Raw genomic sequence first — 23,915 nt, forward strand, 5'->3', positions numbered from 1 at the left:
ATTGATGTTCATAACATATCAAATTATTTATATGACATACAAAGTCACTAAGACCAATTTTCCAAAGTAATAATGACCATTGACTTAATTTTTTTTGAAAAATAACCACAATATTACTTTTCATATTTACATTAACTACGGGGATGATTGGTTGAGGCTGTAGATACTTTGGACAGCCAAAATTTAGTCTACAACTATATATCTCAACCAATCGAGTTTTGCTTTCCTTAAAAAACTCACAGCAAAAAAATCTCTGCAAAATCAAAATATGGCTGTAGAGAACTTTATTTCCAGAGCAAAAAATTAGTGCTTTAGAAATCTACAGCAAGGAAAGCTACAACAAATAAATCTACAGATTAAATTGTACAACAAAAAATATAAAGCTACAGCACTTACCAATCATCCCCTACTTTTACCTTCACTTTTTAACGAATAATAAAAGACATTTATATCTTTAGATTTAACAGTTTATAGTTGATGGGTGAGATAGATTTTTTGGAATGTAAAATTTAGGATTGTGATTACATAAATAAATACTTAAAATTAAAAGATTAAACAAATAGTTTCAAACATAATTTTCAATTTTCGAAATGAAATTTTTAACATATTTTTGATGTAGAGAAATAATAAAATAACTAAAAAAAATTAAGAAACAATTTAACAGCATTTTAAGTATTAGTTATGTATACACATATAATTATCAATTATAATAATATGTGAATTATAAATATTATATAATAATTTTAAGAAGTGTTTTATCGACTTTTTTTAATTATACTTTTACCTAACTCAAAAGAAATACAGATTCTTATTTTATAATTTTTATTAATTTACTTAGAAAAAAATATTTATTAAATTGTTAAATATTAATTTACATCAGTTATAATAAATGACAATAAAATAGAAAACACCATACTTGAGGTTATGGGCCTTTTTAAACAAGTTAAAGGGTTAAATGGGCTTTAATTATTATTTGAAAGGGTGTGCCAATCAGTGGAAGAAGGACGCCCGCATGACCTAAAAGGCGGGAAAATCAGACAAGAGCCGCGTCTTCTCCTTCCCCGGAGATTTTAGCCCTTTTCGTCTCCTCTCTCACAATCACAAGCTCCGTTACCGCTTGGTTCCCGGAATCCGACGAGGGCTCCTTAGCATAGGGGAAGATAGAGAAAGAAGCAAAACAAAAATGCCCGCTTACAGCATCAGAGGAATCAATGTCGATTTCCCATTCGAGGCCTACCCTTCTCAGATCACTTACATGGACAGAGTCATCGAGTCCCTCCAAAACGTGCGGTTTCCCCTCTCTCTCCATACACTTTGTTTTTTTTTTCTCTTTTGATTGGCACTTAGTTGACTAGTGTGTAAACGATGCTGCAGAAATGTCACGCGCTCCTGGAGAGTCCTACTGGAACTGGGAAAACGCTTTGTCTTCTCTGTGCGACCTTAGCCTGGAGGAAGAGTCTCGGCAGTTTCTCTACCCGTAAGGATCGTAACAACGATTCAGACCCGCAAATGTCCCAATCCGGAGGTTATCCTACAATAGTTTATGCGTCTCGGACTCATAGTCAGCTCCGCCAAGTCATCAAAGAACTTAAAAGATGCAGTTACAGGTGATGCCACGTCCTCATTTGTTAGCATTTATTTAGTTTGTTAGAACTAATCGGTTCTAATCTTCATGTATTGTTTTTTTAAAAGGCCTAAGATGCTGGTGCTTGGATCACGTGAGCAGTTATGCGTTAACGAGGAAGTGAATTCACTCCGAGGAAAGGCGCTCTCTAATGCTTGTCATTACCTTTGCAAAAAGCGTGGTAAACGCCAATGTAACCATTTCAATCGCGTTCCAGGTACTCCTCTTCCTCACTCACTTGCGTCTCTTGCACATTGCCACATTCCTATACTATGTTAAGCCATGTTTCTGTTGTAGATTATTTGAAGAATAACTCTCATATTGGTGACGAACCTGTTGACATTGAGGATTTGGTCAATATTGGGAAAGGTTCTGGGCCGTAAGTACCTCTATTTTTTTTTGCTACTTCAACATATTAGAGATGTTTTCTTACGCTGATGGCTTGCAGGTGTCCATATTATATTACAAGAGAGGTTCACAAAGACGTGGACATCTTATTTACACCTTACAACTACTTGATCAGCAATGCGTATAGAAAGCATCTGAAGGTCGACTGGAATAGTAGCGTCCTCATTTTTGATGAAGCTCACAATCTAGTAAGTGGAATGTAGATACATGTCCACATATTATTTTCGTCTGTGTTCACCATCAACTCTCCCCTACTTGGGGCTTTGTGTAAATGGAGCGGTTGACTTTTTAATAACAAATATGTAAATTATGATCTAAACCTTTAAATTTTTAGATATACTGCTAAATTTAAAGAAACGTTAAACATATATAGATAGCTTTTTTAATTACTTCATTATAGACTGTTAATATTTTTTTGAACAGGGCCTAGAAATAGTTTAAGACTGCACTGTTGTTCTACCTTCTATAATTTTCCTTGTTACAAATTTTGAAAGACTCAGTTTATCGTTAAAATATACGCAGGAAGGTATATGCGCAGACTCAGCTTCGTTTGACCTTCCTTCTTTTCATTTATCGGCTTGCATTACCGAGGCACAAGAATGTGTAGAACTTGCGTCAGCAAGAAGGGGTTCATTAAACGATGGGTCCACGAACCCTGAGAATTTTGCTATACTTAAAGGTTGATCTCGAGTCCCTTGACAGTGAGTACAATGATCTGTTGTTGTTATTATACATGGAACAAAAAAATTTGACATGTCTGTCGTCGTCATCTATTTGTCGCAGGACTTCTTTTAAAGCTGCAGGAACTGATTTCTAAAGTGCCAATTCCGAAAAGGGACGAGGGGTTTACCAAGCCTGGGCCATACATGTACGAAATGCTTAAAGGCCTTAACATCACTCACGAAACTGCTCCTAAACTCATTGATACAGTCGAGGAGGCTACGGTGCTTCTTGATGAGGAGAAACAACGAACAGGGACCAACACTGGAAGCAAACTAGAAGTCATTGTTGACATGCTTAAACTGATCTTTAGAGAAAATGGAAGTAGCCATGCTGATGTTTATCGTGTAAGTGTAAAGCAAACTCTTATTTTTATTATGTGTCCAGTTATATATAATTAAGTTGTAAAGATACTTATCTTTCACTTTCGTTATTTGTTAGGTTCATATCCAGGAGCATGAGCAAAATCCTACTGATATAATAAAAGGTAAATAAGAGTGGGTTCGTCTATAGCCTTGAAATTCAAATGATACTGCATTCCCAAAGCATTAGCAGAAGTATCATTTTACTACATTGAAATATTAATAATCAATTCTATAATCTTCTTTCCCTGTGGAAACGGTGTTTTTTTTTGGCAAATCAGTTACAACTTTGGACAAAATATTTATTTTTGGTAGGCAAGGTATCAAGAACGCTAAGTTGGTGGTGTTTCAATCCTGGGATCACCATGCAGGACATAGCAAAAAAAGGTGTTGGGACTATCATTTTAACATCGGGAACTTTATCTCCCATGGATTCACTGGTTCAAGAACTAAAATTGTGAGTATATTGTTATGGTTTCTGTCACTCAGTCACTGTTCTTCTCTGTTTGCTTTTGACGGAAGCTTTCTTTCTCCCGGGAAAATGCAGAGACTTTCCTATTCGTTTGGAGAATCCCCATGTTATATCCTCAAATCAGCTATGGGCTGGAGTTGTAAGCACTGGTCCCTCAGGGTGTGTTCTTAATTCTAGCTACCGAAATCGTGATGTGCCGGAGTACAAACAAGAACTTGGGAATGCTATTGGTAAGTGGTTTTAATTTCAGGTGGACCTGAATGTATCACTCTAAATCTCTGTTGTGTGAGCTGAGATCTATTTATTAATCGATTATTATATATTTTTGCTGTGCAGTTAACTTTTCTCGAGTCGTACCTGATGGACTTCTGGTCTTTTTCCCATCCTATTACCTTATGGACCGTTGCATTGCATTTTGGAAAGATGGGGTATGTCCGTTGTAATTTTTCTCTTTAGTATGAAGATTGTAGTACTCTTTTAACTTGAAACCTACTGTTTCTTCATCATTCAGAGTCACAGAAACTCGATGACAATATGGGAAAGAATCTGCAAACTGAAGAAACCTGTCATTGAACCTAAAGACTCTTCCCTCTTTCCTGCTGCAATGCTGGTGAGCCACGGATGCCTCTGATCGACGTTCTTTGTTTTCTAAATGACAGATTATGATTCCTTAATCGTGCCTTGAATATTTTTTTTAATGGTAGGATTTTTCAAAGAAATTGCAAGACAGATCAATTTCCGGTGCGGTGTTTTTTGCCGTTTGTCGTGGAAAGGTATATTTCTTCAACCTGTATGAAATGTGTTTCTCTGTAATAAATGATCCTCTGAGTTCTGTATAAGGATGCTAGAAGAAATAGGAAGTTACTAGTTTGTGTAGGGTCTTTTCACTAACAGCTGGTCTCTGTTGTGTTGTCAGGTCAGTGAAGGACTAGATTTTGCTGATGGCGCTGGCAGAGCTGTTGTCATTACTGGGTTACCTTATGCCAGGGTCACCGATCCTAAGGTTTGTTTACTCTATCCTTCACTGTTTTATTCTATAAATATTTGTCTCATTAGCTAAACTGGTAGCGAAACCTAGTGAACGGCTTGCTCTGTTTGAGAGACTCTTTATCATAATTTTTGGCATCGTTTTTATTCAGACTGGCACTTAGAGATCACTTTATTTGTATGATACTTTCTTTCCTACATGTTAGCTTTTAACTTTCTGCTGCTACTTACACTCCGGCGTTAACATCCCATTTTGTAAAACAGATTAAACTGAAACGAGAGTTTCTGGATGAACAATCACAAGTTTCAGATGTCAAGGTAAGTTCAATGTTTACACAGTTTTTTGACTCGTCAAGGTTATGATATAGCTTACATTTTTTAGAGATCAACCATTCTATCTGGAAGCATGTGGTACAGTCAAGAAGCCGCACGGGCTGTGAATCAGGCAATTGGACGTGTTATCCGCCATCGCCATGATTATGGAGCTATCATTTTCTGTGATGACAGGTTTTTTTTTTTCTGGCTTCCTGCTTTTGGTTGATTTTATCTTTCTAAATTGGGTAAAAATATGTTCATTTTCGTTTTTGTTTTGATTATTTTGTACAATGGCTATTGTTGACAGATTTGAACAGCCGTCCCAGCAGTCCAAGATATCCCTTTGGATACGACCTTATGTCAAGGTATATATGTTCCTGCTCGGTCTCGCCTCTTTATATGGAGATTAAGTTTGTTTCTGGTTTACACCGGTTTTGCAGTGCTACCCAAGATACGGAGAGGTCATTTCCGACCTTGCTCGATTTTTCCGGATAGAGAGATCAAATTTTCCCGCAAGTCTTGTAACAGAACAAGAATACGATATAGGTAAATGCATCTTGGAGCCAAACGATAAATACATATTTTCCTATTTTGAAGTATATGTTTGACATCCAATGTAAACCAAATCTTTTCCATTTCAGTTTCAACTTTATTACCAAAGGTGTCAACCAAGGATGCTCCTTCACCAACCGCTGGTCAGTGATTCATTCTCCTTACATTCTCGTGGCGAGACATGGGTAATAATGTGGATCTAACTTCGACAGTCTTATGTTGCAATTTTACAGGTATTAGTAATGTGAAGAACGCTGGCGTCGCAAGAAATGAGGTGAGTAGAGTGGAAGCACTTCCTCCTGCAAATAGGGCTTCACCGTCGGAGTTTGTTAAATGGAAAGGCTTGACCATCCTACAGCGCAAGAGCAAGATGCCTCGCATTGTAAAGGGAGAGGTTATGCAAGCTTGTTCTTCAGTGAAGGCTAAATTAGTGGAAATAAGTGACGAGGAGACTCCAGTAGAGAGGACAACATGTGAAGTAGTTGATCTAGAATGCGACAAGCAGACTTGTCAAATTGCATCGAGCAACAACTGTTTCAACACAATGGGGCTAGTGAAAAAGCGAAAGATTCCAGAGAGTCAGGGAAGTGGTGCATCGTCCTCAGTGTTGAAAGAGAAAGGGAGTGGAGGTGGTGGTGGTGATAAAAAGGAAGCAAGTGCATCTGCATTTTTGAGTCAAGTTAGATTCCCACCACCCTCATGTTTTCTTGCTTTTTTTTTATATATCGATATTTTTGTCATTGCAACTGGTGATCTTTAACTCTAGGTCAAAGAAAAGCTAAACGCAGAAGAATACAACAAGTTCATTGGATACATACAAGCATTGAAAAAGAAAGAGATAAAAATAGCAAGCGTGATGGAATCCATTGTGCAACTGTTCTATGGGAAAGAGAGAGATCATCTACTCATGGGGTAATTAAACCATAATTAATAATAATAATGTCTTTTGTGTGAGCAATTTCCTCTAATATGTATAGCTTTGCCTCGTTTTAAAACAGATTCAAAGACTTCGTGCCAGTAAAATATCGTTCTGCATATGAGGAATGCATGAAAACGACGAAGAGAGATGCCTTATGATCATCTTTTTGTATTAAAGTCATGGTTGAATAGTGTAATTACTTTCTATCAATACTATTAAAAGGAAAATAGTTTTAATAAATCTACTTAAAAAGTTGTTTGGATCATTTCTTTGACTAACAATATTTTTGGTCTTACCATAATATTTAATTAACAATAAGTAACCAAAAATTTCTCTAACAAACATTTAATAATACATTTATTTATTAGACCACATTATTTTGTACAAAAACAAAGTTATGCGACATATATGCTATCCTTTATGACCGTACCATTTGCTACACAAAAATAATGTACCACATATACTTTATTATATTATTCTCTAAACATGTCTCATTAATTTCATAATTAATAAATGACTCATTTCATATAAATAAATTATATAAGTCTTTTGATCCACCAACTATGTAACAATACACGCCATCCTTTCTATACTTCTGTTTTAAATTATGAAAAAAACTAATTCATATATCTACTAAGAATATATCTTACTTCGAAAAGTATCTAAATTTGAAACAAATCAAAAATTAAATATTCTTATACGTTTATCCTATTTTAAAAACCAAAATATAGCAACATTGTTACAAAATATTTTAACCAAAAAATAATATACCGCAAATATACTATTTAAATTCAATAACTTTATCAACTTTAACAGATTTCATAACTCATTTTAAAATTAACATATATCATATATCATACTATACCATGTCATCATACATTATATATTCCAAAATATACAAAATCAAATTTAATAAAGTAAACCATATGTTAAAAATTATGTATTTTACTTTAAATTATTTTTTATACAAAGTATTTATCATAAAATTTGTTATTTAAAATAAGTTTTAAAACTATTAAAAACCTTACAAATTTATACTATTAAATTAGCTAAAAATATTTCAAGTACATCTTAAAGATAATCAACTCAAAAAATGTAACTCTTATAAAATACATACAAAATACAATGAGAGAGTGTAAGGTCAAAAACAAAATACAATCAGAGAGTGTAGGTCTGATCTCAGTCAGCAGGTCATGTTCATTTCGGGTCCTAAATATTTGGACATAACTAGGTATTTATTTTTTTGGTTTAGGTTTGGATTGGTTCTTTTCAGGTCCTGAGCGATTCGAATCTATAATTCAAATACCTGTAAAATACATGCAATTTTTAGGTATGTAACAGGTCCGAATTAGTTTGGGTATTGAGGAACCTAAAAAATACTCGAAGTACCTGAAAACCCAAAAAAAAATACTGAAACACATACCCAAAAACCCAAATAAGTACCCAAATATTGAAATACCGAAAAGATCCAAAATTTTACATGAAATCTGACCCGAGAAACCAAAAAATACCCAAAAAATTTTCCGAATACCCTATATATATTTTTATTACAATTTTACTCAAAACCTGAAACTAAAATCGAAAACCTGAACGCAAAACTTAAAAAGTATTCGCAATACCAAAAACATATCTAAAATACTCGAATATACCTAATATACACAAAAAAATTCAGGTACTTGGGTATTAGGTTGGGTCTCGGTTAGGATATTGACTCAAAGAAAACTTGCGGGTCCAAAAACAAAATTGAATATGTACTTTGCCCTAAATTCAAACCCAAACAGCACCAATATTTCTAGATCGATTTCAGTTTGGTTTCACGGATCTGGTAAAATGTTCATATCTAAGAGAGAGAATTACATAAGAGTATATATATAAAATCATAAATAAACTAATTCATAAATTATACAATTTTAAATAAATTTTTTCTTCGATATAATATAACTTTTGTAACATAATAATGCATAACAATTTTAAAATACTAATACATAATATTTGTTTACAATCCAAAAAAAAATCCGCGTTTTCGAAGCGCGGGTCAAAATCTAGTTGTAAGTTAAAGCTAATTCATTTTGAACCATTAGTTTCTGTTGTTGAGAGCATCATTATTACATTTGAAGGTTATCTTTCTTTGACATTAACATCCTTTAATAAAAAAAAGGCAAAGTTAAAGATGCGGTTTTAAACTAATTTACCTGTGTGTTTTATATTTTTAGATACCTATTGTTTATCTTCTCCATCCCGTGTTACGTTATGTGACGTAAGGATTAGGATTAGGAATGATAGTGTAATTAGAGGGAATAGAAGAGGTATATTCTGTTTTAATCATAGTGTCATCTCCTCTCGTTGCTTGCTTACTTTATCCGTAACTGAGTGAGTTTAAAAAAGACCTGCTATTTTATTATGATTTAGCTTCCTTCTGTCATTGAGTTACTGTAATATTCCTTTTCAATTTGTGAATATTTTCACACATTTTAGTAAGAAGGTTAAAATGTGGTTTAAATATAAAGCGAGGAATGGGCTGGACTGCCGAAGCTCAACAAAAGTGTTTATCTGATTCACCCAGAAAGGAATATTCAGAGATGACGCTCTAATATATTTTGTTTTCTATTGGTCAACAAATAAGTTAATCTTTAATTCGAAAGAAAAAAAGAGAGAAAAGAAAGGAAAAAAAAAAGAAAATAAGGAGTCACGGGAGATTGGATAATGGGCGACACGATCACTCGTACGCGTTGCTCCCTGTGTGAATGCGACACACTCAATACTTTCTCTCCCGCATATTATATTATTACTGATTTTTTTTCACCTTTTTTATATTAAAAAAAATAAACAAAAAAGAGGGAAAATCAGTTTTATACTCTTGTACGTATTCTCTCTCTCTTTGCTACTTAAAAATCACACAGTACCACACCACAAGAAAGAAAAAAAAATAATAATAAGGGAGAGAGAGAAGAAGAAGATAACGACGAGGAGAAGAAGAAGAAGGGGCCCAATATAGTCATCTCCGTCCCTGATTCTTGTTCAATTTGATTCAACTTGTAGTGAAAAGATAGAGCACCTGCATTTGGCTTTCCTCTAACCTGGACCAGTTGATCAAACATCCATGGTATCTGCTCTTTTTTACTTCAAAATATTCCGATTATCCAAGTCTTCTTTTAATTGATCATTGCAATCGCTGTTTTTCAACCGTTTACTTGAAGTGTTACAGTTGATTTAAGTGTTCCATCATCCACTTGTGTAGTTTATTATTATTCATCCATTAGTAACCCTACCAAGTTTGTGTGTGTGTGTCTGATCTGAAACCTCAGTTTTAGATGATCTTGTGTGGATTGAATGAAGCATATAAAAGATGTGACATTTCAGATGCCATTTTTTTGAACCAGATTCAAATAGATTATGTTTTTTTTTTTTGGTTCTGTTTTTTTTGATGAGAAAGTATTGTGTTTTTTTTTTGTTGTTGTAGGAATGAATGACTTTGTTGTAGTAAAATCATCCACACAAATCTCATCAGCTTAATAAAATTTTATTTTGGAATGGCTGAGGCTGATCCAGACTCCTCAGATACTTCTGATCTGAAACCCATTAGCAGCAGCGCCCCACTCTTTAGCATCCCTCGTTTCTTTGTCGCTAAAGAGTCTGATGCTGCAGGGAGGAGTCCTACTTCTCCTCTTGATTTTACAATCTTTGGTGGCCTCTTTAGCCCCAGGTCTTATCCAGCTGCTCCCTCATCTCCCAGATTTCGTAACAGATGGGCTTGTGACAAAGTTGGCCTCTCTCTTCTAAGCTCCAGCGTTGGAGAAGAGGAAGGCCATGAGGAGGGTTTATTCAACATCGTGCTTGCCCCTCAAATCAAGCCCAGGCTGTTTGGTTCTTGTGTTAAATCCTATTCGTTGCCTAAGAACTATGCTGCCCCTTCCATGTCTTCTGATGCGGTGAACATTGAAGAGGAGCTTAACATTCATGACTCAGAGGAACATAACTCCCCAAGGAGATCAAGCTCATCTCCTATGGATATTATCTCCAGCCAGGCTTACTCTCGCTCGCTCTCTGCACGTGAGATGGCGCTCTCTGAGGACTATACCTGTATCATTTCACATGGGCCAAACCCAAAGACAACTCATATTTTTGGTGATTGCATCCTGGATTGTGACCCCAATGAGTTGGGAACCAAGGATGAAACTGAGAAGCCAGAAGGAGATGATGATTCTTTCCTCTGCTTATGCACCGACAAACCTCAGAACCACATTCATATGCACAGGTCTGGGCTCATACTTAAATGATAATGATAGAAAAAATGTGTGGTCTTAAATTAAGAGAAATAACATTTCTTTTTTTAGCAGCGAGACAGCAGCAGCAGAAGAGAAGGAAAGTGACAAGGGAGGTGAGGAAGATTGTTTGGAGATATCGCCTGGAACAAGTTACAACGAGGATCTGTTTCCTATGGCCTCTTAAACCAGGCAAAGCTGTTCATTCTTGAGGCTTTTTTGGGGGATCTTGTGTGAGTTTAGTGTTTGTTGTAAGGTTTTAGTTTTTGTTTTGTGGGATTTTTGCGTGCTCAATAAAAAGCTTGTTGATTCAAGGAGGGATGGTGAGTTTTGGTGTGGCCTGATGCCCCCGGCTCATCTCTTCTCTTTTGTTTGTTGTACCATTTGTATTTGCGACTTTATTGTCATTTGAAGGGGAACCATATTTGTATTCTCTTCCAATTATTATACCGACTATGTAAACATGTACTATTGGAATTGAATGAATAATTGTGAGGGATTCTACAATTTACAGTATTTCATTTTTCTTATAATGTTTTTGGTTTTGGTCCACCACAACCCAAACACACGCGACCAAAATGAAAAAAAAACAAAAAAAGACGACCACAGTGGGAGTCGAACCCACGACCTTTTGATCCGAAGTCAAACGCGCTAATCCACTGCGCTATGCGGTCTTTACACAATATTCCTAAAATGAACGCTCTTAAACGTTTGATAGGGTTTCTGAACGATCTGTTGCTGGTGATAGATACCAAGAAAGGTTCCTTTTCTCTCTCTCTCTCTATCTCTCCAAACTCGTTTCCTATGTATCATCATCGTCCATCGTCATAAGAAGGGATCCATCTGACGCTAGCTGTGCCGACTCAGCTGATCCCTATTCTCGTATCCAGAAATTTTGTAGATTACTCCCAAAAAAAGTAGATCTGGGAATTGTTTAGAAATTGCTTGTAGATTTGATTACTTCGCACCAGTTTTTAGAGGATTCGTTCGTGTAGGTAGCCATGTTCTATGGCACAGCTGTATGGGACCCTTGGCTTATCGTTGGCCAGATTATCTGCCTTCAATGCTCCTTCTACCTCTCTCTCGGAGTCTTCATGATCCTCTTCCTTGGCCTTCGCGTTCCTCGCCTTAGTCTTGTCTACTTCTTCGATTACGCTACTCTCACTACTTCTACCGTTACCGGTTGGTGTGTCATTGCCTCGTTCCTCTTCACTTCACTTGCAGGGTTAGTTAGTTAGTTAGTTAAGAAACCTCTCTATATATACATTTCAATAGTGTACTGAAGATTTGATTTGATGTGATTTGATTGGTATAACTCAGGGCTGTGTACATGATATTTGTGGTGGAGCGAGCAAGGAAATGCCTAGATTTCTCTGCGACTCTCTATATCATACATCTCTACTTGTGCATCCTCAATGGTGGATGGCCTTCGTCTATGGCATGGTGGGTTGTTAATGGCACGGGGCTTGCTGTTATGGCTTTGCTAGCTGAGTACCTTTGCATTAAACGCGAGCAGCGTGAGATCCCTATGGATCGTTTCCATTCAAGTAATGATACTATCACTTCCTTTGGCATTGAAATCTCCCTTAGTTTCTTGCTCTGAATATAGAAATCGAGTTCAAATGGAATGATTGTCTATGCAGGGGTTTGATGAACAAAGTGATGGTATGTACAGAGATGAGAATTGGGCAAAGAAGAAGTTCAGCCATGTTGGACCACTACCTCTGCCTGCAGCTTTTTTTTAGTCACTTTGAAAATTTTAACACACGTTTCTTTGTTGCATTTTCAATTATATGGAAAAAAACAAACAAACACCATTAGACTCTCGAATGAATGCTTTAACGTTGCTTCGTGCGTGAACCATCCGACTGTTTGTTATCGTCTCGTTCATTTTTTTATACTGGATACTTGCTTAACGTGCCCCTTGTTCTTCATCATACTCTATTATTATGTCAATTGAATCCTCAAACGTCCAATATACTTGCTTTTTTGTAATCTTTACTTGTTGATTGTACAGTATTAGATTTGTGTGATTCAGCCAAATATTAATATACACGGTCGTCATGTCTGGGCTGGGTGAAAATAACGCGTGCGTGATTTGAAAAAACAAAACGACGTCGCATGAGTTAGAGAGAGAGATGTTCAGATCCAAATCGGATCACCTCGCTGCCAACAACAACACGCGCACTGGAATGTAGAATCCTCTGCATCCCCTTATCGTCGTTGCATTACTCTCCTTCTTCCCTGCCGATCTCCGCTAGAGACATTCGTTTCGACTTGCAAACATGGTTAGTGATATGATCTCTCTCGATTCTCCTCCTAGATCTATTTCAGTTTTTACTTGGAACATTATGATCGTCTCTCGACGAAAGACTGAGCTGCATTGCACTAAAAGGTCCTCGCGGATCGAAACAAAAGTTGGATCGATGAGTTTTTGTTGTAGGTTGCTTGTTAATACTCTGCAGAAATGAACTAACTCGTTACTGTGTGTGTGTTTTTGATTTCTCGAGAGAATTAGAAGAATATCATCAACTTGTACGAGCTCTTTTTCTTTTCTTCTCTCTCCGCCACTAACTTACATTTTATGCTTTTTTTTCTTTGGAATTCTTCACACACAGCCTCTGAGACTCGAGATCAAGGTAATGCTTCGATTTGGACCTCTTGCAATCTTATCTTTCCTGATTTAACCTTTTCCCGCTTATATGTTTTGATCAGCGTAAGTTTCTTCAAAGATCAGAAAGAGTCAAATCTGTAGACCTCCATCCTACCGAACCATGGTAATTTGAATTCACCTCTCCATTGCTTTGTGTTGTGCCATTCTCAGATTTTTTTTATTTGGTGTAGGAAACATTAATCTATTAATTGATACAGGATCCTGGCGAGTTTGTATTCTGGAACAGTCTGCATCTGGAATTATCAGACACAGGTAAGTTTGATAATTGATATCTTATACTCTTCCTTATTTATAACTCGTGACACTTATGTGCTCCTTCTCCAGACTATGGTCAAGTCTTTCGAGGTGACTGAATTGCCTGGTATGATCAACAGCCTTTCATTATCACTATTCCTTCTTCTCATGCTTCCACACATCATTTGTTGAGTCTACGTCATTGTTGTGCAGTTCGGTCTGCTAAGTTTGTTTCGCGCAAGCAGTGGGTTGTAGCTGGAGCTGATGACATGTTCATTCGTGTCTACAACTACAACACGATGGATAAGATCAAAGTCTTTGAGGCTCATGCTGATTACATTAGGTGTGTTGCTGTTCATCCCACCCTTCCCTATGTCTTATCGTCATCAGATGATATGCTCATCAAGCTCTGGGACTGGGAGAAGGATTGGGTTTGCACTCAGATTTTCGAAGGACATTCCCATTATGTTATGCAAGTGACTTTCAATCCCAAAGACACCAATACTTTTGCTAGTGCATCGCTTGACCGTTCCATTAATGTGAGAGATTTGTCTTTGACTCCTGAGATACATGTTGTTTGTTTATTCCCAGCATGAGATGCTAAACCTTTCTCCTGTTTTTTTGCGTCTTATTTTTTTTATCTAGATATGGAATCTTGGTTCTCCGGATCCAAATTTTACTTTGGATGCACATTTGAAAGGGGTCAATTGTGTTGACTACTTTACTGGTGGGGACAAACCATACCTTATCACTGGGTCTGATGACCATACTGCTAAGGTCTGTACTCGTATGTCTTGCTTCTTTGTAATTCGTTTGCGATATATGTGTGCTTGTGTATTTCCATATGTATTGCTTGCATAGGTTCCTCCAGGATTTTCTATTGCTCATAAATGTCTTGTGCAAGCAGGTGTGGGACTACCAAACAAAAACTTGCGTTCAAACACTTGACGGTCATACACACAATGTTTCTGCAGTGTGTTTCCATCCAGAGCTCCCAATAATTATTACGGGATCCGAGGATGGAACTGTTCGCATATGGCATGCCACCACGTACAGGTAATTCGTATAATATATCTATCGGAGCTAGTATTGGTTCGATCTTATATGTTTCCTACAATTTTTCTAAAGTCCTCTAAGTAGTTTCATCCAACAATTTTACGTAATATTTGATCTTTAGGCTGGAGAATACATTGAACTATGGCCTTGAGAGGGTTTGGGCTATTGGACACATGAAAGGTTCCCACCGGTAAGTTTCTGAACTCCTACGATGTCAGTACTTATGGCCTGCCAAAGGTACACTTATCTTCACATAAGATTCTTTGATAACACCATATCATTTTCCAGGGTTGTAATTGGTTATGACGAAGGGTCCACAATGGTGAAACTTGGCCGTGAAATACCAGTGGCTAGTATGGACAACAGTGGGAAAATTATTTGGGCTAAACACAATGAGATACATACTGTGAACATCAAGAGCGTTGGCACAGATGAGGTTTGGGAACACTTTTTTACACTGTTGTCTTTCTTAGATATAAAACTAGCTTTGACAATGTTTATCATTTGGTTGTGGACTTACGTAGGTTACTGATGGTGAGAGACTGCCTTTGGCTGTTAAAGAGCTAGGAACTTGCGATCTTTATCCTCAAGTAAGTGGCATCCTTCTAGTTGTATACGTTGTCACTTGCTTTAGGTAATGGAGGGAATACGATTTCGCTTCTGTGGCCTTTCATTTTCTTACATTTGTTGAAAATTTAGTGATTATGTAGTGCCAATGTTTTTCTTTAATTGCTGCTTGTAGTTATTTTGTTTTTGGCTATTTGATAGATTATTAGTATTAGTTGAAATACGACCTTACTCGTTTTTAAAGCTTGTGATTACTCACTGTCATTTATGTTTCTGTTTTTCTTTTCAGAGCCTGAAGCACAACCCTAATGGTAGGTTTGTCGTTGTTTGTGGAGATGGTGAGTACATCATTTACACTGCCTTGGCATGGAGAAATAGGTCGTTTGGCTCGGCCCTGGAATTTGTTTGGTCATCTGAGGGGGAACATGCTGTCAGGGAAAGCTCGTCAAAGATCAAGATCTTCAGCAAGAACTTCCAGGTTTGTTATTCCTTTGGCACGTTCTTTTTCCACTTATCAGCTTTAAAAATTTTTTTTCTGTGTGTCGGATTATCTAAATGACACTAACATACACTGACAGCTTATTTTGATAATGTGCAGGAAAAGAAGACTGTAAGGCCTACGTTCTCAGCAGAGCGCATTTTTGGCGGGACGTTATTGGCTATATGCTCAAGTGATTTTATCTGCTTCTATGATTGGGCGGAATGTAGATTGATTAGGCGAATAGATGTTACCGTGAAAGTAAGTGCTTATATGCCAGAAATATCTCTATTAGTTTCTAGCAGCTGAGTGGTTTATAGGTTACAGTTTCTGAAATATTTTCTCGGAGAAATAGAAGATAGTATCCTATCTGGGCTTTAAGCGCAAAACCAGATTGATACTGCTCTTTCTGCTACAGAATCTCTTATTCATGTATAATATTTCTTGTTTATTGTATTGTCTCAGAATCTTTATTGGGCTGACAGTGGCGATCTAGTTGCAATTACCAGTGATTCATCATTCTACATCCTTAAGCTCAATGTAAGGATATTTTTAAAGTTTGGTAGTGTACCAGAACTCTGATAGAGTTTTGTTAGTTTGTTCTCCTTGTCCTGTTGCTGTCCGATACATGATTTTAAGATGTTTTATACTGTTCTGCTGTAGCGCGACATTGTTTCCTCTTATATGGATGGCGGTAAAGAAATTGATGAGGAAGGCATTGAGGATGCATTTGAGCTTCTTAATGAAACCAATGAACGTGTTCGGACTGGCTTATGGGTTGGGGATTGTTTTATCTATACCAACTCTTCTTGGAGGCTTAACTACTGTGTTGGTGGTGAGGTAAGGCTTAGCTCTAGGTTTTTGGAAAATACGTGTTTTGATTTTACTGTAAATGATGTTCAATATTCCTTTTAAATTACAGGTAACGACAATGTATCATCTGGACCGACCTATGTACTTGTTGGGTTATCTCGCTAATCAAAGTCGAGTTTATCTAATTGACAAAGAGTTCAAGTAAGCAGATGTTTTACAGTTAATATTGCTGACCAATGTTGTTGTAACTTTCTCACTTCTATGTCAATTTTATTGTTTACAGCATTATTGGTTACACTTTACTTTTAACTTTGATTGAGTACAAGACTCTTGTCATGCGTGGAGATTTGGAACAGGCTAATCAAGTCTTACCTTCAATTCCTAAGGAGCATCATAATAGGTATGTGAGTGTGTATTCACTTGTATTATTTCAGTTATGATTGCATTATCGTATTAGTGAACATGCATCCAAGGTCACATCATGATTCTCAACTTCAAAAATTTGTTCATGTTGTCAGTGTGGCGCACTTTTTGGAATCACGTGGAATGACAGAAGATGCTCTGGAAGTAGCTACTGACCCTGATTACAGATTTGAGTTGGCCATACAGCTCGGTAGATTGGAGGTCGCAAAGGTCAGTTTGTCGGTTTTACCATTGGAGAAGCTTTATTTCCTTGACTTACCAATCTGTTGCAGTCCGATTCTTTTATTTTGGCAGGACATCGCTGTCGAAGCACAAAGTGAGTCAAAATGGAAGCAACTTGGAGAATTAGCGATGTCCACTGGGAAGGTGACTCATTTTTAACTGCAACTAGTGTTCTAAGTTTTTCACAAAGATTAGAGCTAATATGCGTTTTTTTCATTTTCTTCCCATGCTTGGATCACTTAGCTGGGTATGGCTGAGGAATGCATGAGGCATGCTGTGGATCTGAGTGGTCTGTTACTACTTTATTCTTCCTTGGGAGATGCAGAAGGATTGACGAAGCTGGCAGCAATAGCCAAAGAGCAAGGAAAGAATAATGTCGCCTTTGTTTGCTTGTTCATGTTGGGTCAAGTAGAAGACTGCCTGCATCTTTTGGTGGAAAGGTACGTCTTTACTCCTTACATTGGGACATATATTTGCAGGTAGTTGCATCTATTCTGATATTTGTCTGGTTACAGTAATCGGATACCTGAAGCTGCTCTGATAGCACGATCGTACCTTCCGAGCAGGGTCTCCGAAATAGTGGCACTGTGGAGAAAGGATTTGACCAAGGTTCGTGTTAGACACTCTTCCTATTCATCTTTTGATTAAATATCCAAACTTTGCATGTTGAGAAATCCACAGCGTTTCTTGATCCACTTTTGATCTGCATGTAGATAAGCCCAAAGGCTGCTGAATCTCTGGCTGATCCTGAAGAGTATCCCAATCTGTTTGAAGACTGGCAAGTTGCCTTATCCCTTGAAGAAAGGGCTGCAGAGACAAGGTATCTTTCAGACGCTGTTTGCGTGATTAGCTTCTTCTGAGAAACAGTGCTTATGGGGACACTTTTAAATTTAATTGTTGGACTCATCCTTTTTGAGTCATGTTTCGGTTTGAATCAGTACCCCTGTATAAACATAACCCCAACGTTGTTTTCATTATCCCCTCTAATTTGAAGTTTCCAGGATCCTCATAGACAAAGTACTTGTATTCATTTATGCTGCAGGGGCGTCCATCCTCCTGCTGGGGATTATGGCAGTCATACACACAGAGACTACACAACTTTGGTGGAAGCTTTTAGAATCATGCAAATTGAAGAAGAAGAGAGGCTTGAGCACGGGGATGTTCTCGAGGAGGTATGCATAGTTGACGTTGCGTGCCACTGAGGGCGATGGTTTTTTAAAAACAAATGATGTCCAGTCGCTAGTTTTTTTTAAGTTAGACCGTGACGGCTTCATAAGTTTGGTACTGCCTGTGTGTGAACAGGTTGGGGGAGATGGAGAAGAGGAGAACCAGGAAGCTGAGGAAGAGAGTGGTGATGGGAAGGAAGAGAATGCGGAAGAAGAGGGTGTTGTGGTGGACGCTGACTCTACAGATAGCGCTGTGCTAGTTAATGGGAACGAGTCTGAAGAACAGTGGGGTATGTATGATTAGTGAAGGAAACCCATCAGTCTTATAACATTTGTGGTTGATTAATTGATTATAAGATATGCTGCTTGCTCTAGGACATTTTGGTGGTTTGCTTCTAAACGCATCTACAAACATGACATAGCATAGGGCTTCTGTTTGCATCTCTGTTCCTGTGTTCCTTCAATTTGTTTCTGTTTAAAAGACTGATCAAGAAAATCTTTTGCTTGGTTGTGGTACAGTTTTAACACCACCGCAGGAGTAGGGTTCGTGAAGACGTATATTCTTGGCAGTGAAGAGGGAAATGAGGAGCAGCAGAGAGAGAGGAGAGAAGATAAGGGAGAGTTTCATTGTCATTGTCAGAAACTGATCTCCGCTATAATTTAAATAGAAAAAAAAAACATTGGTAATATGGGTTTTAAGGCCAAAAACAAAAACATCACCCTCTTAATTTCCAAACATTTGGTAATATGAGTAGATATCTCTCTTAATCTCCATAACCTCGTGTATAATATTTTTTTCCAAACTGAAACAGTCCATGAATATCTCTCTTAGCCAGGTCAAAAATGGTATATAGAGGCCAGGTCAATTTTGCTAAATCTTACAAAACTCAACAAGATATTTAAATCTTGCAGATATTTTGAAAAACTTGGATAATATTAGTAGTATGTAAATATTAAACGAAACTCTCGACATAAAAAAAAGAAGTAACTACCCTCCGTCCCTCTCATAACTCAAGCAATCGCCAGAAGAAACCAATCAAGGGTCTGCGGATCTCTTCTCAGTCGTGAAACCAGATTCCCTTAATATCTGGTATCCTCTCTCTCTTTCTCCATCAAATCGACGACTCTGAGGTCTTTTGCGGTGTTCTTCTTTCCTTAAGATTATACTTGTTCCATAATTCTTCTGCAATTAGTGTCGAGTGAGGTTTCGGGGGGTTTTTTTTACTCACTTATTGCTCTATTAAAATTTCTTCGTCTATGGTTTGGCTTAGGAGGAGGTGGCGGTTAGAGGATTATGGCCCCAGATGGCGTAGAAGAGGCGGACTATGAGAGCGACCCCGAGGAACTTAAGCGCTCCTTGGCTGCAAGGAGGAGAGAAGCTAGCGATGATGAGGATGAGAACCGTGGAGAAAAAATTCAGAGTGCCGATAACGATTCCGATCAATCCGATGAACAGAGTGCTGTCGTGGAGTTTGATAACGATGCAGATGAAGGATTGCGCATAGAAGGTGACGATAGCTATGATGAAGAGGATGAAGAGGAGGAGGGTGATTATGGTGAAGATGATGACAACAACATGGAATACAAGACGACAAGTATTGCTGGCGAGGCTGAGCCTAAGGGAGTGGAAGCTGAGACGGAGGACTCTGTTGTGGATGGAGAAGAACCAAAGCAGAAGGAGCCTTTTGCTGTGCCAACTGCTGGAGCTTTTTATATGCATGATGACAGGTTTCAGGAGATGGATGCTGCCCCAAATAGGTATTACTATATGATTTTGTTTTTTTCTCCACACTAGTTAGTAACTCACGGAACTATTATTATATCATGCAAATGTATGTATCTATGGAGGGAGAGTATACTAAAGAAACTACTTTCTGTCATGAACTTTGATTGTGAATCGTAACGTCTAAGTCTAGCCTATTTGTTAGCAGAAGATAAGCACTGCTATTTTATACTCTACCGAGCTCTTCCGTTCTCCTCTTGTTTAGTGTCTGTGCAAACAAGTTACTTAGTTATATCCATTCATATTGGTCTTGATTTTGCTTGTGTAGGCGAATGCGTGGTGGTAGGAGGCTCTGGCCATCCCGAGATGAAAGAAAATGGGGACATGACAAATATGATGAGATGAATACACAAGAAAAGCAATATGATGTAGTCATCTCTCTCTCTCCTATTCATTTTTTTTTTGTTGACATTTTTCCTCTTGCGGTGTCAATACATTTTTCATTTCTTCTCTATCTCCTTTTAATTTTCAAGCTGATTGATAAAACTTTGTGAACATAGAAGAGGAGTTCGAGAGGCCAAGCCAGAGGACGTGGTCAGGGTAGGGGTCAGGAGCATGGATATTCTCGAGGGAGTAATTCTAAAGTGTTTACCAACAATGGACACCAAAATCAGTATCCTAAGGCTGTCACAAGAGGGAGAGGGCCCAGACGAAATGAGGTCGCTTTGAGAAAGGGCACTCAAGCCCCTTCTGTGCAAACCAAACTGTGAGTCTTTAAGTTTTGTTTTTTTTCTCTAGTTAACACACGAATGTTCTATCTCTAATTTTAGTGTTGCTGGATCTGTAGGTCCCAGAATTCGTTTGTGAAAGTGTCACACGTTGATTCAGGACGTGCACCAACAGAAACAGACAGCATAGAGACTGAAGCCAGGATAAATGTAGTTGCTTCGAGTTTAAACTCAGCTTCTCCTCCATTCTATCCTTCAGGTTCATCCAGTAACTTGGCACAAAAGGATTTACAAGCTGGCATGGGTAGACTGCACGTTAATGGAAGCCCTACGCCATCTGGAAAGAATTTTGGGAGTGCAAAACCTAGCACTGCGTGGGTACGCACTACCCCTTCTCAGACTACTAGTCAAGGTAGAGGTGCTCCTCCCCCTGGGAAAGTGCTTAATCAAGGTGATAATGTTTCTTCGCCTATGCAAATCCGGGGAATGCCAAAAGGTACTTACCAAAGCTGTACTCAACCTCCTGATCAGGCTTGTGATCAACATCTAGCTTTTACTAGTTTGCTGCCTTTTTCTCCTCCGTAAACTGGATCATTAAAAAATCTTTATATTTCTGGTGAAACAGAGTCAGCCACAGAAACTGGTGCTTTACTGGCCCAGGGAAAAGGGGCTCTCCATCCTAATGGAAGGGGATCTTTTATGTATGGAGGGACACAATTTATGGGTCCAGACGGTGGCGTGGCGGCTGGTCATGGCAATCCCAATTTCCATGCTTTTCTGCCTGGTAAGTTGTTCTTGAATGTCACCGTTCATCCTTAGTTGGAATGGTTAAAAACATCTTCAAGAATCAGTTCATGCTTCTAATGAAATTAAAAGCTAATAATGCTGAGCCGTTTGGCTTCCTTGCTCATGTGTAGAGCTCTTGAGATCAGTTCCTGCTGTTTGTACTGGTACTAATATGCATGTCTGATTAGTTTTATTTTTGATGCTCATATTTTTTTTCATGTCCAGTCATGCAATTCGGTGGCCAGCACGGTGGTGTTCCGACCTTTGGAATGGCTCTTCCAGGATATGTCCAACCAGAACATGGTACTGGAAATCCCGAGATGACATGGTATGCAGTCCTTTCTTATTGCTGTACTGCATTTACGCATTTACTTCATATTTGGTAGTTGACTTCCTGCATGCTTTGTTATTTGTGATAATTTAGTCTTTTGCTGGCCCAACAGAATCAGAATTGTTGCTTTCATTTGTCTGCTCTTTGTTAGTTGTTTGATTTCCCTAGCTCCTTACCCTTAGCTAGTTCCTGATTACTACTATTTTTATTTATATTATTGACAGGCTGCCAATTTTGACTGGCCCGGGAGCATTGGGGGCTTCATATCCTCCACCTTATGCTGCAATTGAAGGTTCTTACCAAGCACACAAACCAGGATTACCTTCCTCTGCAGGATCCTCCAGGTTTATTAATTAGTCGTTTTTATTTTCTCATTATTGCTAATCAGCCTGCACATTACCATATGCTTAAGTGTTGACTCTTAATTTTATACTAGAGGAAGAGTATTCTTACAATGTAGCTTTAACTAAAGAAACCGTATGTGAGATTTTAGATTTGTGATTTCTCATATTTGTTGCCCACTGCAAAATGCATGTTACACGCTATAATTGCATTTCCGAACTGTTCGGATCAGTAGCGTACTTTTTTGGTTGGAACTCATGTAACTAAATCGAACTTCTCTGATATATGAGTGTGGCGTGAAGCATTTACCAGTTAACATTTTTCTTTTGTTTGGCAGCCAAGAGAACAGTTCGAATAACCCTAATGTTGAAGAGAAACCCATGGAGAGAACTGGTAAGTGGTTTTATTTGACATCAGATGTTTACTGTATCTTGTTTTGCTGTATAGTAGGGGAAGCATCTGGCCTTTAAATAGTTTAAGGAGAGAATATGAAAGATTATTTACCTTGATATGATTGGTAACTGGTACAAAGGAATGAATATGTTCGATATGATTACTCGAGCGTTGTTTACGCTTCTTTAGTAATAGATTATATGATTGGCAACTGGTACAAAGGAATGAATATGTTCGATGTGATTACTCCAGCGTTGTTTACGCTTCTTTAGTAATAGATTCAAAGTGTTGTTTCGCATTACTACATTGACCAAATGAAATAGAGTAACAAGGGCAAGAGAGATTGATTGTTTAGCTCGTTTGAAATTAAGCCAGTCTCCTTTGGATGTAGAGGCTAAAAACAATGGGAAACCACAACGGTCGAACAGCAACCCAAACAAGCAGCCTCGTAGGTGAGTTTTGAAGCTATATCTTCGTAACTGCTTTTTAAATTGATCATACTGAGACATGAAACCACCTTGAATTGGGGGTGCAGAATGTATTAGGTCTAGTAGGTTTCAAGTAGTAGTTGGGTACCAGATATTGCGAAAAAGAAAATGTGTAATCCATATGTATTATTGTGGCAGATACTCGGAGATGAGCTTAAGCAAGTGAGTGCGCGTTGTAAAGAAGGCAAAAAGGACCCCTCTTGTTATAATAAGTAGAGAAAGGAGGTTTGCGAGAGAGAGAGATCCTCCTTTGCTGCAGGTTTCTGTTGCTTCTCCAAGCTGGCTATGCGGAGCACTTTGGGCTGCTATTGTTGCCGATTTTACTAGGTAACGCAACTTTTAAGTTCTTACTATTCATTGAAACATAACATGGAAAAACGAGATCAAATTGATTTGGCTAAGACTAGTGTGTGTTATTTTCAGGAGGTGGTTGAGATTTGAGCTGTAGCTTCCTTGTTCATCTGTAATTTCTATTATTTTGTTGCTTTTGCTTTGATTTGTAATGTTGATATTTGTTTTGGTTTTTCGTGGTCTTAATACTTATTTAAGGTTCTGTCTGTGTACGCAGTACGCGGACTTCCGCTTTAGCCCATTTTGTATTTGTGCTCATTTTGGAATTTGATCAGTTTTGGTTTGGCTCCTCGTGCTATAAGATTACCATCACATACACCAACTTCCCGGAGAAGATATTGTTTGTCCTTAAGAGAGGATTTTTGTTTCAGTGACAAACAACAGATCTCTAGATAATTGTTATTGTAAAATTGGAGAAATAAAGGTGGAATCATGAAAAAATAACAACGCAGCAAAAAGAAATTAAAAATTGTAGTTATCGACCCCAAAGTTACAATTTTGTTTTGAATGACCCCCGAA

The 23,915-nt window shown here is 37.8% G+C and overlaps 5 protein-coding genes and 1 non-coding gene across 8 annotated transcripts; 5 read left to right on the forward strand and 1 right to left on the reverse strand.

Annotated features, from left to right (window-relative positions):
- The first annotated feature begins 1,022 nt into the window (after positions 1-1,022).
- Positions 1,023-23,672, forward strand: LOC103830408 (regulator of telomere elongation helicase 1 homolog). 2 transcript variants are annotated; one of them, XM_033275553.1, is made up of 22 exons: positions 1,023-1,285; positions 1,375-1,607; positions 1,693-1,841; positions 1,922-2,003; positions 2,073-2,220; positions 2,555-2,711; positions 2,816-3,099; positions 3,194-3,239; positions 3,430-3,571; positions 3,662-3,816; positions 3,923-4,014; positions 4,098-4,196; positions 4,291-4,359; positions 4,503-4,589; positions 4,838-4,891; positions 4,956-5,080; positions 5,196-5,253; positions 5,329-5,434; positions 5,530-5,583; positions 5,674-6,078; positions 15,671-15,689; positions 23,472-23,672. In XM_033275553.1, exons 1-22 carry the CDS (start codon positions 1,184-1,186, stop codon positions 23,491-23,493), a joined length of 2,688 nt encoding a protein of 895 aa, XP_033131444.1. In that variant the 5' UTR covers positions 1,023-1,183; the 3' UTR covers positions 23,494-23,672. The 2 variants fall into 2 exon arrangements, with proteins under 2 accessions (XP_033131444.1, XP_009104434.1); XM_009106186.3 differs by lacking the exons at positions 15,671-15,689; positions 23,472-23,672 and adding exons at positions 6,207-6,352; positions 6,439-6,624 and having other exon boundaries at positions 1,024-1,285; positions 5,674-6,119.
- On the forward strand, positions 9,210-11,068 carry LOC103830409 (FCS-Like Zinc finger 10). Of its 2 annotated transcripts, none has more exons than XM_009106187.3 (3): positions 9,210-9,462; positions 9,820-10,614; positions 10,694-11,068. In XM_009106187.3, exons 2-3 carry the CDS (start codon positions 9,890-9,892, stop codon positions 10,806-10,808), a joined length of 840 nt encoding a protein of 279 aa, XP_009104435.1. In that variant the 5' UTR covers positions 9,210-9,462; positions 9,820-9,889; the 3' UTR covers positions 10,809-11,068. The 2 variants fall into 2 exon arrangements, with proteins under 2 accessions (XP_009104435.1, XP_009104436.1); XM_009106188.3 differs by having other exon boundaries at positions 9,212-9,462; positions 10,697-11,065.
- TRNAR-UCG lies at positions 11,222-11,295 on the reverse strand. The gene has a single exon. It is a non-coding gene; the product is annotated as a tRNA-Arg (tRNA).
- LOC103830411 (protein SYS1 homolog) lies at positions 11,410-12,537 on the forward strand. The gene is made up of 3 exons (XM_009106190.3): positions 11,410-11,846; positions 11,942-12,168; positions 12,265-12,537. The coding sequence occupies exons 1-3, from the start codon at positions 11,623-11,625 to the stop codon at positions 12,270-12,272; spliced, it is 459 nt and encodes a 152-aa protein (XP_009104438.1). The 5' UTR covers positions 11,410-11,622; the 3' UTR covers positions 12,273-12,537.
- LOC103830410 (coatomer subunit beta'-1) lies at positions 12,683-19,068 on the forward strand. Its single transcript, XM_009106189.3, has 25 exons — positions 12,683-12,909; positions 13,240-13,260; positions 13,337-13,398; positions 13,493-13,547; positions 13,620-13,656; positions 13,743-14,068; positions 14,175-14,306; positions 14,437-14,585; positions 14,707-14,775; positions 14,874-15,021; positions 15,110-15,175; positions 15,442-15,630; positions 15,751-15,891; positions 16,096-16,170; positions 16,294-16,470; positions 16,553-16,644; positions 16,727-16,843; positions 16,962-17,076; positions 17,161-17,232; positions 17,332-17,528; positions 17,604-17,697; positions 17,802-17,908; positions 18,131-18,260; positions 18,391-18,544; positions 18,774-19,068. The coding sequence occupies exons 1-25, from the start codon at positions 12,907-12,909 to the stop codon at positions 18,794-18,796; spliced, it is 2,751 nt and encodes a 916-aa protein (XP_009104437.1). The 5' UTR covers positions 12,683-12,906; the 3' UTR covers positions 18,797-19,068.
- On the forward strand, positions 19,146-23,685 carry LOC103830413 (protein MLN51 homolog). The gene is given in 11 exon segments (XM_033275554.1): positions 19,146-19,344; positions 19,526-20,012; positions 20,306-20,405; positions 20,538-20,743; positions 20,825-21,489; positions 21,717-21,819; positions 22,047-22,166; positions 22,502-22,557; positions 22,949-23,009; positions 23,184-23,372; positions 23,469-23,685. Coding segments are annotated over 9 exon segments (1,803 nt in total). The 5' UTR covers positions 19,146-19,344; positions 19,526-19,548; the 3' UTR covers positions 23,212-23,372; positions 23,469-23,685.
- The last annotated feature ends 230 nt before the right edge of the window (positions 23,686-23,915 follow it).

This window comes from Brassica rapa, chromosome A07 (assembly GCF_000309985.2).
Source record: "Brassica rapa cultivar Chiifu-401-42 chromosome A07, CAAS_Brap_v3.01, whole genome shotgun sequence".
NCBI lineage: Eukaryota > Viridiplantae > Streptophyta > Magnoliopsida > Brassicales > Brassicaceae > Brassica > Brassica rapa.

Bases quoted from the DNA above. Each gene is read 5' to 3' on its own strand.
- LOC103830409 (XM_009106187.3), top strand. From the start codon at position 9,890: ATGGCTGAGGCTGATCCAGACTCCTCAGATACTTCTGATCTGAAACCC. The intron at 10,615-10,693 runs GTCTGGGCTCAT...TTCTTTTTTTAG, and splicing joins AACCACATTCATATGCACAG to CAGCGAGACAGCAGCAGCAG.
- LOC103830410 (XM_009106189.3), top strand. The intron at 15,176-15,441 runs GTAAGTGGCATC...TTTTCTTTTCAG, and splicing joins CTTGCGATCTTTATCCTCAA to AGCCTGAAGCACAACCCTAA. The intron at 16,471-16,552 runs GTAAGGCTTAGC...TTTAAATTACAG, and splicing joins ACTACTGTGTTGGTGGTGAG to GTAACGACAATGTATCATCT.
- LOC103830411 (XM_009106190.3), top strand. From the start codon at position 11,623: ATGTTCTATGGCACAGCTGTATGGGACCCTTGGCTTATCGTTGGCCAG. The intron at 11,847-11,941 runs GTTAGTTAGTTA...GGTATAACTCAG, and splicing joins CTCTTCACTTCACTTGCAGG to GGCTGTGTACATGATATTTG.
- LOC103830408 (XM_009106186.3), top strand. From the start codon at position 1,184: ATGCCCGCTTACAGCATCAGAGGAATCAATGTCGATTTCCCATTCGAG. The intron at 3,572-3,661 runs GTGAGTATATTG...GGGAAAATGCAG, and splicing joins CTGGTTCAAGAACTAAAATT to AGACTTTCCTATTCGTTTGG. The intron at 4,360-4,502 runs GTATATTTCTTC...TTGTGTTGTCAG, and splicing joins TTGCCGTTTGTCGTGGAAAG to GTCAGTGAAGGACTAGATTT.